General features: G+C 38.9%; 1 protein-coding gene across 3 annotated transcripts in view; it reads left to right on the top strand.

Annotated features, from left to right (window-relative positions):
* Window positions 1-7,868: 7,868 nt before the first annotated feature.
* The window catches only part of LOC117222438 (protein trachealess), a 316,876-nt gene continuing 312,539 nt past the window's right edge, over window positions 7,869-12,205 (top strand). For all 3 annotated transcript variants that reach the window (XM_033474131.2, XM_033474130.2, XM_033474129.2), the window contains exon 1: window positions 7,869-8,775. In XM_033474131.2, coding sequence (XP_033330022.1) covers window positions 8,459-8,775 — 317 coding nt within the window. In that variant the 5' untranslated portion in view covers window positions 7,869-8,458. The remainder of the gene's footprint in view (window positions 8,776-12,205) is intronic.

Below are 12,205 nucleotides of genomic sequence, written 5' to 3'. Positions count from 1 at the left end.
TAAACTTTCCGAGCAATTTAGGGTTGTTCAGAATATCGAAATTTTTATGCTATATCTGATTTATTTATTAATAATATAATCTAATGTTCGAGATGATAATCTAATCTTTACTTTCCTGTATATTGGACAGTGAAGTAATGTTTGAGTACTACACTAATCCGAGTAATTAGCGGCTTAGTGTTGTGATTTATAATTTTGTTGTACACTGTGGTGTGTTTTAAATCCACGGAAAATTGCGCGATCTAATTTACCCTGTATCTATCACCCTTCTATGCTTCAGGGTTGAAGTTTGCCACTGAGGAACTTCTCTTGCCAACTCTCGAACGGTGTAATATGCGTTGAAAAAGATGCTAGGTCTACGATAAATAAACTATCGTTTCTACAGTGATGGATAATTGATAGAATATATTTAACCTATGCTGCAAACCAACGCAAATTTTCAGTGGTCACCGCTATGTGGCAATGATGAGTAATTATTATATTGCGATCCTTTGTGCAAAATAAAAATGTTTCGGATAAATTTTATAAGGAACAAATAATTAAATAAAAAATGCACCTGAGACTAGTAAATATACTGAATAATAAAGAAAATATTGTGCCATTGTGTCGATTCCATGCTAATTTAAAGTTAAACCTTCAATACGAAATAACAGCAGCCAGTGTAGATGAGCTCGCTAAATACCTGGTTCGCATGTTTGCAAATGACCATACAACGGTTCGAATCCCTAACTTTTTTTTGAGTATTTGTACTCCTCAAGATGTTTTCGAATTTCTTCAACCACAATCCGACCGACGATTCGTCGTCATCCATGAGTGTTGGTATCTTCTTCCAACCATCGTGTAAAAAAAAAAGATGTGGAAGAGTGAAACATGTGGTTACGCTTATGGTGCCAGGTTTTCACGTATGAATTAACATGCATTTTTTTTTTATATGGCGCACCTTACCAAAAATCTGAAAAAATTTAGAATGCTACTTGTCATACTATTTTATAAGGGAATCAATATGAAAATAGTGTAACGTTATTTTCTCATTATATATTGATTATTTATAGTCGCGTTAACCACTAATCCGAGTAATTAGCGATTCAGTGTTGCGATTTAAAGATAATTTTATTGTCCACCGTTGTGTATTTTAAATCCACGAAAAATTATGCGATCTAATTTACATTGTTCCTGTCACGTTTGTATGCTCCGACGTTGCAATTTAGCACGGATTATTTCGTCTTGCCAACTATCGAAGGGTGTAATATCTGTTGAAAAAGCTGCAAAAGTAAATGTGAACATCTCCTCCGACTAGGTCCGTGTATTTATCGCATCTACAGTGATGCATAGTTGACAGAATATATTTTACCTATGCTGCAACTCTAGGCAACATATTCAGTGGGCACCTGTACGTGACAGTGATGAGTAATTATTATATTGTGGACCTCTGTGCAAAATAAAAATTTTCGGGATAAATTGTAAGGAACAAAAAGTTAAAAAAAAGAACACCTAAGGTTGGTAAATATTTTGAATAATGAAGAAAATATGATGCCACTGTCTCGGTTCTATGCTAAACTAAAGTCAAATCTTGAGTATGAAATAACAAGAGTCATTGTAGACGAGCGCGCTAAATACCTGGTTCGCATGTTTGCAAATGACCGTATAAACGATTCGAATTCCGAATTTTGAGGATTTATTACTCCTCAATTGTTGTTCGAATTTCTTGAACCACTATCCCGACGATTCGTCGTCACCACGAGAGTTGTGCTGGTTTTTCTTCTTCCAACCTTCGTGTTTCTTAATAAACGTGGAAGAGAAAAGCATCATCTCGCCCCAGTCAGTGCAAATACTTGGAAGTATTAGGATTTGTACCGGCGCAGGCGAATATGTATATTTTTTGCTATGTCGCACCTTACCAAAAGTTTCAAAAAGTTGAGAACGCTGCTTTTGATAGTATTTTATCGGCGAATCAGTATGAAACTAGTGTAATGTTTTTTTCCTGTTTTGGATTGGTTATCTATTGCCGCGTTAACCACTAATCCGGATAATTAGCGACTCAGTGATCTGACTTATAATTTTCTTATGCAACTGTGGTGTGTTTTATATCCGCAGAAAATTATGCGATCTAATTTACATTGTTCCTATCACGTTTGTATGCTCCGACGTTGGAATTTAGCACGGATCATTTCGTCTTGCCAACTATCGAAGGGTGTAATATCTGTTGAAAAAGCTGCAAAAGTAAATGTGAACATCTCCTCCGACTAGGTCCGTGTATTTATCGCATCTACAGTGATGCACAGTTGATAGAATATATTTTACCTATGCTGCAACTCGAGGCAACATTTTCAGTGGTCACCTGTACGTGACAGTAATGAGTAATTATTATATTGTGCACCTCTGTGCAAAATAAAAATTTTCGGGATAAATTGTAAGGAACAAAAAGTTATAAAAAAGAACAGCTAAGGTTGGTAAATATTTTGAATAATGAAGAAAATATGATGCCACTGTCTCGGTTCTATGCTAAACTAAAGTCAAATCTTGAGTATGAAATAACAAGAGTCATTGTAGACGAGCGCGCTAAATACCTGGTTCGCATGTTTGCAAATGATCGTATAAACGATTCGAATTCCGAATTTTGAGGATTTATTACTCCTCAATTGTTGTTCGAATTTCTTCAACCACTATCCCGACGATTCGTCGTCACCACGAGAGTTGTGCTGGTTTTTCTTCTTCCAACCTTCGTCTTTATTAATAAACGTGGAAGAGAGAAGCATCATCTCGCCCCAGTCAGTGCAAATACTTGGAAGTATTAGTATTTGTATCGGCGCAGGCGAACATGTATATTTTTTGCTATGTCGCACCTTACCAAAAGTTTCAAAAAGTTGAGAATGCTGCTTTTGATAGTATTTTATCGGCGAATCAGTATGAAACTAGTGTAATGTTTTTTTCCTGTTTTGGATTGGTTATCTATTGCCGCGTTAACCACTAATCCGGATAATTAGCGACTCAGTGATCTGACTTATAATTTTCTTATGCAACTGTGGTGTGTTTTATATCCGCAGAAAATTATGCGATCTAATTTACATTGTTCCTATCACGTTTGTATGCTCCGACGTTGCAATTTAGCACGGATGATTTCGTCTTGCCAACTATCGAAGGGTGTAATATCTGTTGAAAAAGCTGCAAAAGTAAATGTGAACATCTCCTCCGACTAGGTCCGTGTATTTATCGCATCTACAGTGATGCACAGTTGATAGAATATATTTTACCTATGCTGCAACTCGAGGCAACATTTTCAGTGGTCACCTGTACGTGACAGTGATGAGTAATTATTATATTGTGCACCTCTGTGCAAAATAAAAATTTTCGGGATAAATTGTAAGGAACAAAAAGTTAAAAAAAAGAACACCTAAGGTTGGTAAATATTTTGAATAATGAAGAAAATATGATGCCACTGTCGGTTCTATGCTAAACTAAAGTCAAATCTTGAGTACGAAATAACAAGAGTCATTGTAGACGAGCGCGCTAAATACCTGGTTCGCATGTTTGCAAATGACCGTATAAACGATTCGAATTCCGAATTTTGAGGATTTATTACTCCTCAATTGTTGTTCGAATTTCTTGAACCACTATCCCGACGATTCGTCGTCACCACGAGAGTTGTGCTGGTTTTTCTTCTTCCAACCTTCGTGTTTCTTAATAAACGTGGAAGAGAAAAGCATCATCTCGCCCCAGTCAGTGCAAATACTTGGAAGTATTAGTATTTGAACCGGCGCAGGCGAATATGTATATTTTTTGCTATGTTGCACCTTACCAAAAGTTTCAAAAAGTTGAGAACGCTGCTTTTGATAGTATTTTATCGGCGAATCAGTATGAAACTAGTGTAATGTTTTTTTCCTGTTTTGGATTGGTTATCTATTGCCGCGTTAACCACTAATCCGGATAATTAGCGACTCAGTTCACTTCTGACTTATAATTTTGTTGTACAAAACTGTGGTGTGTTTTAAATCCGCAGAAAATTGTGCGATCTAATTTACCCTGTATCTATCACCCTTGCATGCTTCGGCGTTGAAATTTGGCACGGAGGATTTTGTTTAGACAACTATCGAACGGTGTAATTTTCGATACAAAAGCTGCAAGAGTAAATTTGACCGTCTCCTCCTTTATTAAATTGTAGATTAAATACACATCACTTTTAGTTACTTTAGTTACTTTTAGTTATCCAATATTTCACATTTTAAGCTTTTTAGGTGTATATTGTATTATTTATTGTTATATACTGCTCTTCTGTGTTGAAAAATCCTAGTTTCAGATATTTCACCAAATAATTTGTAAACATCTGTTGCCACTTCTTGTTAAATACAATGACAACATTTCCTGTAACAAGGTGTTAATAAAAGTTATATTGTTTAATTAATTCTTGTTTCTCCTTTCATATCCTCTTTGAATCTAGTTCATAGAATGATGCATAACAAATCTGCATAACAAACAAAACTCGGCTACGATTAGAAGGTTAAATCTAGATTTGCATGGATCAAATATCCATGTCCCATGTTTTGCACTTGCAAATATACATATATTTTAATGTAATTACACCTTTTCAATGAACATTTAATTAACATCATAGACAATAATTAATGTATTATTAATATAGTGTATTATTAATATAAGTTAATAATATTATAATATACAAAGTTAATGTATTGTAGAAATGGTAGCACATATTTCGATAAACAAAGATAACAAAAAATCGTTTCAAATTATGTGCAATGCGTGAATAGAGAAAAATAGAGAATGCTGAATACTATCGCTCGATCAATTCAATTATAACATTTCTCTGAACTTGGAACTGCCCAAACATAAACTTCCTTTTATTTATACATTCGGAGGACGATCTGGAGCAGCGTGGAGCACGTTGGCGAAAAGAGAAAACAAAAAAATCGCACACGGTCAGAAAGTCTCCGAGCGCATAAACCGGTCCGTGCTGATAACAGAAATTCCTTCGCACATCCCTCGGTCATTTGCGAAATGTCCATCGAGGGACGGCGGTCGGCTGCGGGGGTGAATCGACTCAACAAGTGTTACGTCGGAACGAGTTTGCGTCTACGGTTCGGTCGATTCGCGGGGGTGTCGACATGCATTCTCATTCCGCGTCTCGTAATCGGAGGCGGTTCCTTCGCTTGGCTAGTCTCATAGGTCGGCGATAGAGTTACCTGGAAATCCGATGGAAGCATGGCAACGCAGATCATATAAACTGCTTGTCAGAATAACGACGCATTTTCTATCGTTGCAAATTTTTGGGGACGGCATCTTCATCGCGAGTCTAACGCGTTATTATAGTGCAAAGAGTTACGTTTGAATTAAGTTGATTAGGGCTTGCCCGTCTTAATAATCTTTCTAATAGAATGACACAATTTTTATTTCTTCATTATCTTCGTTTAGGGAAGAGATGCCTAATACGAGGCCTATTTTTTTCTAAATCATAATTTTCGTTTAAAAACACTTCAATCAGAAGTAGATTCACGTTTGAAGACTGTAATATGTATTCTTTTACAATCTGCTGGAACATAAAAGAAAAAATTCTGATTCTTCGTAATAAAGGAAAAGCTAAACATGCAAATTCAAAGATTTGAGAAATGGGTTCCTAATATGGAACTTAGAATTTCCTTCTTCAGGAAATTTATTTTTTCTGCCTTTTTTTTCATACATTGGCCATATAAGATTTGTTTTTTCAGCGCCACAGTCTTCGCAGGCCCATCAGTAGAACTTTATTCGTTGAAGCCATTGTTTATCATTTACGTCTGAAATGCAAAGGTTTGTGCGAAACGAACATTCTGCATCATAATTTTCTTCATAATTACTTCCATCATTTAGAATAAATTCTTCTTCTTCATCTGTTGAACTATTATTTTCTACTCGTGTTTTCTTTGGTATTATCTGTTTCGGTTTAGCATTGTGATAAGAACATTTAAAAGTCTCATATTTCGAAACAATAACATGTCAAAGTATTAAGGAATCTTGATGATAACTCTTCAAGCTTTAACGATACATAACTAGTAAATCATAAACTTCATACAACGCACTATAAAATAGTATTTATAAAAAGAATTATACAGTTACCATCTTTTTAAGATATTTGTAATACAATCGAATTCCTCCAAAAACTTTTCGCTACGTTATTTTACAAATGTGATTTTGCATGACGCTAGACTGATCTGGACGCCAACAAGCAGATGAAACAACGAAAGATGAGAGTTAATACGCGACAAAAATGTGTCGATAAGTCGCTCGAATCTCATATTAGAAGAGGTCCTCATATTAGGCCTCTTTCCCCTACAGAAAAAATAGTTAAAATATATTCTTAGAAAACAAGCAAGACACACTTTCATGTTTGTTGCGAAAATCAGGAGGTAAAATCCTTGATAGTTTAATAGCTGGAATTTGTCTATCAGATTGGTAGAATTAGTATCACACACGGCCCTCAATTTATGCGGATGAAAATCGCTAATTCGTTCAGTGTTCCCATCCGCAGCTTTCGTTAAACATTTTCTGTCGAGAATGATACAGTCAATAACATCGTGACACGATACTTTCATACTACTTTTTATACTTATACACTTTTTTAAATACTTTTTATACTTTTATACCTTTTTAAATACTTTTTATACTTTTATATTACTTTTATATACTTTCCATACTACTCGCGTATGCGATACTTTCAAGTTTCAAAATCGACCGTGCCATAAAGTAATAATATTACGATTTTCGACAAAACGATTTTGGCTTATGACTGGATTAGAATATGGTTTTAACCCTTAACACTCGAAAGATTGTTTTGATTAATTTTGCAAAAATTGTGATTTCACTCTACAAAGTAAAATTCAAATAAAACTCGCTATACTGCCGACAAATCGAATAGGAATTAATAAATAAATGATTTTATGCTCTCATTTATGTATTCCACATGATCACCTTACAGTATGAAAAAAGTAAGAATAACTAAAAAGAAACGCCGCTTCGATATGAATATACATACAGCGTCGCCATATCGACGACATCCGTGTGCAAAGGATGAACACCAAACCAACCGATCTGGTCAAAATGACCGATTTCATATTCCTATATATTTAAAATGCCGAAAATATTGACATTCTCTCGTAGAGAATAATTGAACGAATATCTTGATCCGAGCATACGTCGTAATCAAAATGGCGAAAAGTCTAAACAACTACAGTCTTATCATCGGTGATAAAGCAACATACATTAGCTATTTTTGGGACCCGATCGGTCTTAATGCGATCATAAAGCGAAGCGATTGTCCCGAAAACCTCAACACGGTGACTTCACGTCCGAATCTTCCGTTGATTATATACTTCGTGGGCGACTTCACGACCTCGAACTCCCGTATCCGCGACGGTACAAATAGTTCGGATTGACCGACCCCAACCTGGTCGAGGAATCGGGGGCAGCGTTGACGTCCCGACGCGTCCCGACGCGTCGCGACGCGCGTCGCCTTGAATCGAAGCTCTCCGGGTGCAAGTTCCGGTTGCACCGGTCGACGGTGGTATCGACGGTGCTCTGCGGGGGTGGGGGGTGGAGGCGGCAGCAGCGGCGGCATCGACGGCGACGGCGGCGGCGGCGGCGGCGGCGGTGGCGGTGGCGGCGACGTTGGTGGTGGATCCCGTGGTGGTGGCAGCTGGCGTGGAGTGCGGGGCCGAAAGGAGGGAGAGAGAGCTCGTGTCGCGGCTCGCGGCTAGGTAGGAAGGACGGTCGGCTCTCCTGTGTGGCGAACGGCGCGGAGGGGGAGGGTGGAGGCGGTTAGGTGTCACGTGGGCGCGAGTAGGCCCCGCCTCCGCGAAGTAGCTCGAAGTAAGTACGGTGCGTCATTCATGGCCGAGCTAAAGGCTGCGCCACTCTCCGGGTCCGTCCAGCTGCAGCGGCTCGCGAGAGGAACCAACGGGAACACCTGTCTCCCCCGCGAAACCGTGAGCATCCGGCGAGGACCGCGCCGGCGACGACGACGTCGACGTGTGATAACGGCCGATCGTTCCGCGAGGGTGTCCGGTAGGGCCGCGTTCCGGGGCCAGTGGCAGGCTCGCGGAGAGGCCGCCGGCTTCTCGTCTGGGCCCGAGAACATGTGTCGGCGACAACAGTGTGTCTAGTGATCCGTAGCATCGGTCACCGATCGTTCCGATTGCGGCACGAGCGGCGTCCCGATTGGTGAGCAGGCCTCTTGTGGGAAGGATTGTTACACGGTGCGCGATACACGTTCCGTTCGGTACTACATGGTCGATGTCGGCCGCATAGTGCAAGTTCGCGATAATCAGAGACGCCGCGGCGCGGCGTGACCTTCCGCGACAGAGAAGAAGTGTTTGTTGTTTCCCGTGAACGGTCAGGCTGAGTCGACCCCAGTGATCCAGGGCCACAGTGTTTCCACGGACGGGCAACATCCACGTTCGTGGTGGAGGGCTGGCTGATGCACCGCGGCGGCGGTGTCGCCGGAAGCGGTGCTGGTGGAGCCGCTGGTATCGCCGGTGGATCGGCCGGAAGTGGCGTGTTACCCGCCGCGGGCCACCGCGGACTCGAACTGGAACATCCGTCGGCGATGCCGGGTGCGCCGGGGTTCCACTGGGGGGCGATGCTCGCGGGCCACCACGCGGCCGCCGCGGCGGGCATGATGCAGCCGCCCCTGTCCGCGGGGGGTGAGTACGCACCCGCGCCCGCTCATCACGGGCCCACGCACCCCGCCATGCCCATGGACCTACACGTTCATCAAGGATTCCCCTACTACAGGTTAGTCTACAACAGCCACCGGATAAGTTGATCGCTGCTTGGCCGAAGATTTCTGTAATTCTTGCTTTCACGAGTGAATCAACTCTCGCCGAGCAGATTCAGGGTTGATAAAACTGTACCTATTGCCGCGGGTGTACGTTTACCGGAGGTGTGCGCTTTACCGCGCTGTTTTATCCAGTCGGAGCAATGTAATTCCGCAGTAAAGAGTACATACGTAGCAATAGGTAAATTCACCCTGCATTCGGAATTCAGACCCATGTTTATAAACAGTCGAACGTCGCCAGCCGACTCGAATCATCCCCTCCCTATTCGCGTGATCCAATTGCAGAACTGTTGACTTTCGAACAAGGGCGGGTTTTGGTCGTAGTGAAATAGATCTGCGAACAATAACTTTATTATAACGAATAGTGGAATATACATTCAGTTGTAGAAGTCACTTTGAAGCTGGCGGGAAGGAGACTTCCGTGTCCCCGAACCTCGATAATTTCATTTAGGACGAGTGCATATCGATGCACTTGCAGCGACTTCTTTATTTTGTGCTGACATTCGTAGTATTTTGGCGGGATTTACGATTGGATACCTAACGAGAGCATTAAACTGAAGTATGTTCGTCCGTATGAGTCCCATTGGACCTTGAGTTCAACGATGTTGATTGAAGGTACAACATTCGAGAGTTAATCGTGAACGATGTCTGTTCTGTCGAAATGCAACGACAACGCTTTATACATATACAGGAGATACGATTATTCGAGCCTTGCACCTCGTTTTTATAATTGGCGAGGCTCGAATAATCGTATCTCTTCTTCTCAAATTATCCATTTTTGTTTACAAGCTGGAGAAAAATTGGGAAGAATTTACTGTATATAGGTTTAGGCGTAGGGGCTGTTTTCTTTTCTCGCGGTCAAAAGGGCCCCAATAGAGACGTAAAGTGTGGACCCTTCGTGTGGAAAAAGCAGTCGACTAGGATTAATTAGGGAAAGTTACATTTACAGTTCGTACAGTCATAGTCATAATTTACACTCATTAGATTACGAATCTGTACGCAAAATTAAAATTGTCATCGTCTTTAATATCAAACAGAAATGAAATAAAAATGTATTCCTTCCTTTAATGGTGTTAGTACAGTGAAAATAATGCTGCAGTATTTTTAAATTCTTCACTATTCTGTGTTTCATTTATCCATTTGGATGAATGGGAGAATTCATGGACGAATGGAAAACAAAATTGTGAAAAGATTGGAAAGATTCAATAATATTGTTATATTGTTTTCAATCGGTTGACATTATTGAAAGAAAACATACATCTTTATCTAACTTCCATTTCTTATAACCGACTCAAATGTCTTTTATATTGCATAAAGGTCAGCTGTCTGTTCATTACTAAATACTATTAGACGTGGGTAAACTCCACGATTTATATGAGTTTTTCTCTTACATTTAATATAGTCTATATGTAGTGTATAAATTGTATTACTTATTTTAGTGCACAACCATTAGTTTCATTATTGGGATTCATTGGTAGGGAATTGAGAACGAGTAGGTGTTTGGTTCCCCACTGGCGCCCAAAAGGTGGAGAGGACGGGATCGTTGGTAAACCTGAAACTTACTAACCCCTAGATTATTGTTAGTGCTTTGAAAATTTATTTCTGATGTACTATTGGCGCCTATAACATGTTTAAGAAACAAATTTTTGCGTTTATAAACGATCGACAAATTTCATTGGAAATTATTATTATTGTGTTATCAGTAGACAGCGGATTTTATGAATTTATAACAAAACTGCGCAGTTGAAACACAGAACAGGGAGACCATTGGAAGAATTCAATAATTTGTTTAAGTTAAGAGTAAATGTCTATGCATTGCCTATTCAATGCAATCGATGCAAAAAGTTTTTATTTTGCATAAAGATTCATTCATCCGGTTATCATGTCAATGTAAATATGAAAAATACATGCACCTTGTTCATATAGTATAGAATATAGTTGAACTATTACATCACATGCTGTGTGCACGGTGTGTCGAGCTAAAGCGTACCATTGTGAGTTACATTGAATGTTATATTTATATGGGAAATGTTGAAAATATCACTTTCCAAAGTAAAATTGTCCCAGAACCAGAATGACTAGATTGCAAAATTTTATGCAAAATAAAAATTATGTAAGTTAATTATATGAAACATAAGTCTGATAAAAATGTCTTTCCTTTTGTAGTAATTTTAATAAGTTTCATACAATATGAAGATATCCTGAAATTCTCCTAATGTTTTCACAGTTTTGTATTTTACTATTCTACTATTCTATTGTATTTTACTATATATATATATATTCTTGTAGGAAATGCATAAAATTCGTAGTTTAATGACAATGAGAAATAACCCCCAGCTTTAACTAATAGTCAAGACACAGGATACGAAATTGTTGAGTTTTTTGCTGGTATTTCTTGCTATGTGTGCAATAAGTGTATAATATCACAAGGAGATACAGAGATACCAAATGACACGTGACACTAATGTTTGAACGTCCAACCGCAATAATCACAAAAATTAAGAAACTGGTGTCTGGTCTTTAACGCTAGTCCAAGACTATTAAATTAGCATCTGTTCTTTGAGCCTTACTCCTAACAAACATCATTTGCAGGAATCATTTACACAAATTTATAACAAGACATCATTTCGTTTCTTAAATCGTTTACTTCACATAACCGGTATGTGATTATTGTCTTAAATTATTATTTCCCATGACAAGTGTGGTGACACATTTGTTGATACTATCAATGAAGAAGATGACAGAGTTTGCTGGAAAATTTCCTCAATGTCCCAACGTGATTTCATCTTTCCTCGAATAGCTGACCAAGTTTCATTCCCTGACGTCTTCATGAAGAAGCAGTAGCTTTGAAGCCAAGAGAATTGCAGAATGTTTCTCTAGAATTTCTATAGTTTCATTCAGAAACTTCACTGCCATTCTTCTAATTTAGATATATCAGGATGATTTGACAGCTGCAATCTATACATATAGTATGTTAGAATAATACTTGGACTATACATAAACATTTATGTCTCTGTTGCACGGTTTATAAGCGTTTGCATGCAAGCCTATTCATTCGACTATTGCAGCTTTATGGAATCCTGTAACAGTTCATTAACACTTTGACTGTCGCGTCATCTATACGCGGGTGATGAAATTATTTAAAATTTAATATTTCTATGCTTATCCATAAAAATTTCTTAATTTGATTAAGATTCGCAAGAGGCAAGAATGTTGAAATAGTAATCGATGTCGTATAACTTTGCTTTGGAAGTGTAATTTAATTGATTAAAATACTTTAATTCTATGAAATTTTGAGATGTTTTCGGCGCGGCAGTCAACATGTTAACGATAATATTCGATCACTGATGCAACTAAATAGGTTTTTTAAATAGATTAAAGTAAAGG

Source organism: Megalopta genalis, chromosome 5, assembly GCF_051020955.1.
Source record: "Megalopta genalis isolate 19385.01 chromosome 5, iyMegGena1_principal, whole genome shotgun sequence".
Lineage (NCBI taxonomy): Eukaryota > Metazoa > Arthropoda > Insecta > Hymenoptera > Halictidae > Megalopta > Megalopta genalis.
Note: the sequence above shows the minus strand (reverse complement) of the source record. Positions and strands in the feature narration are given on the sequence as shown.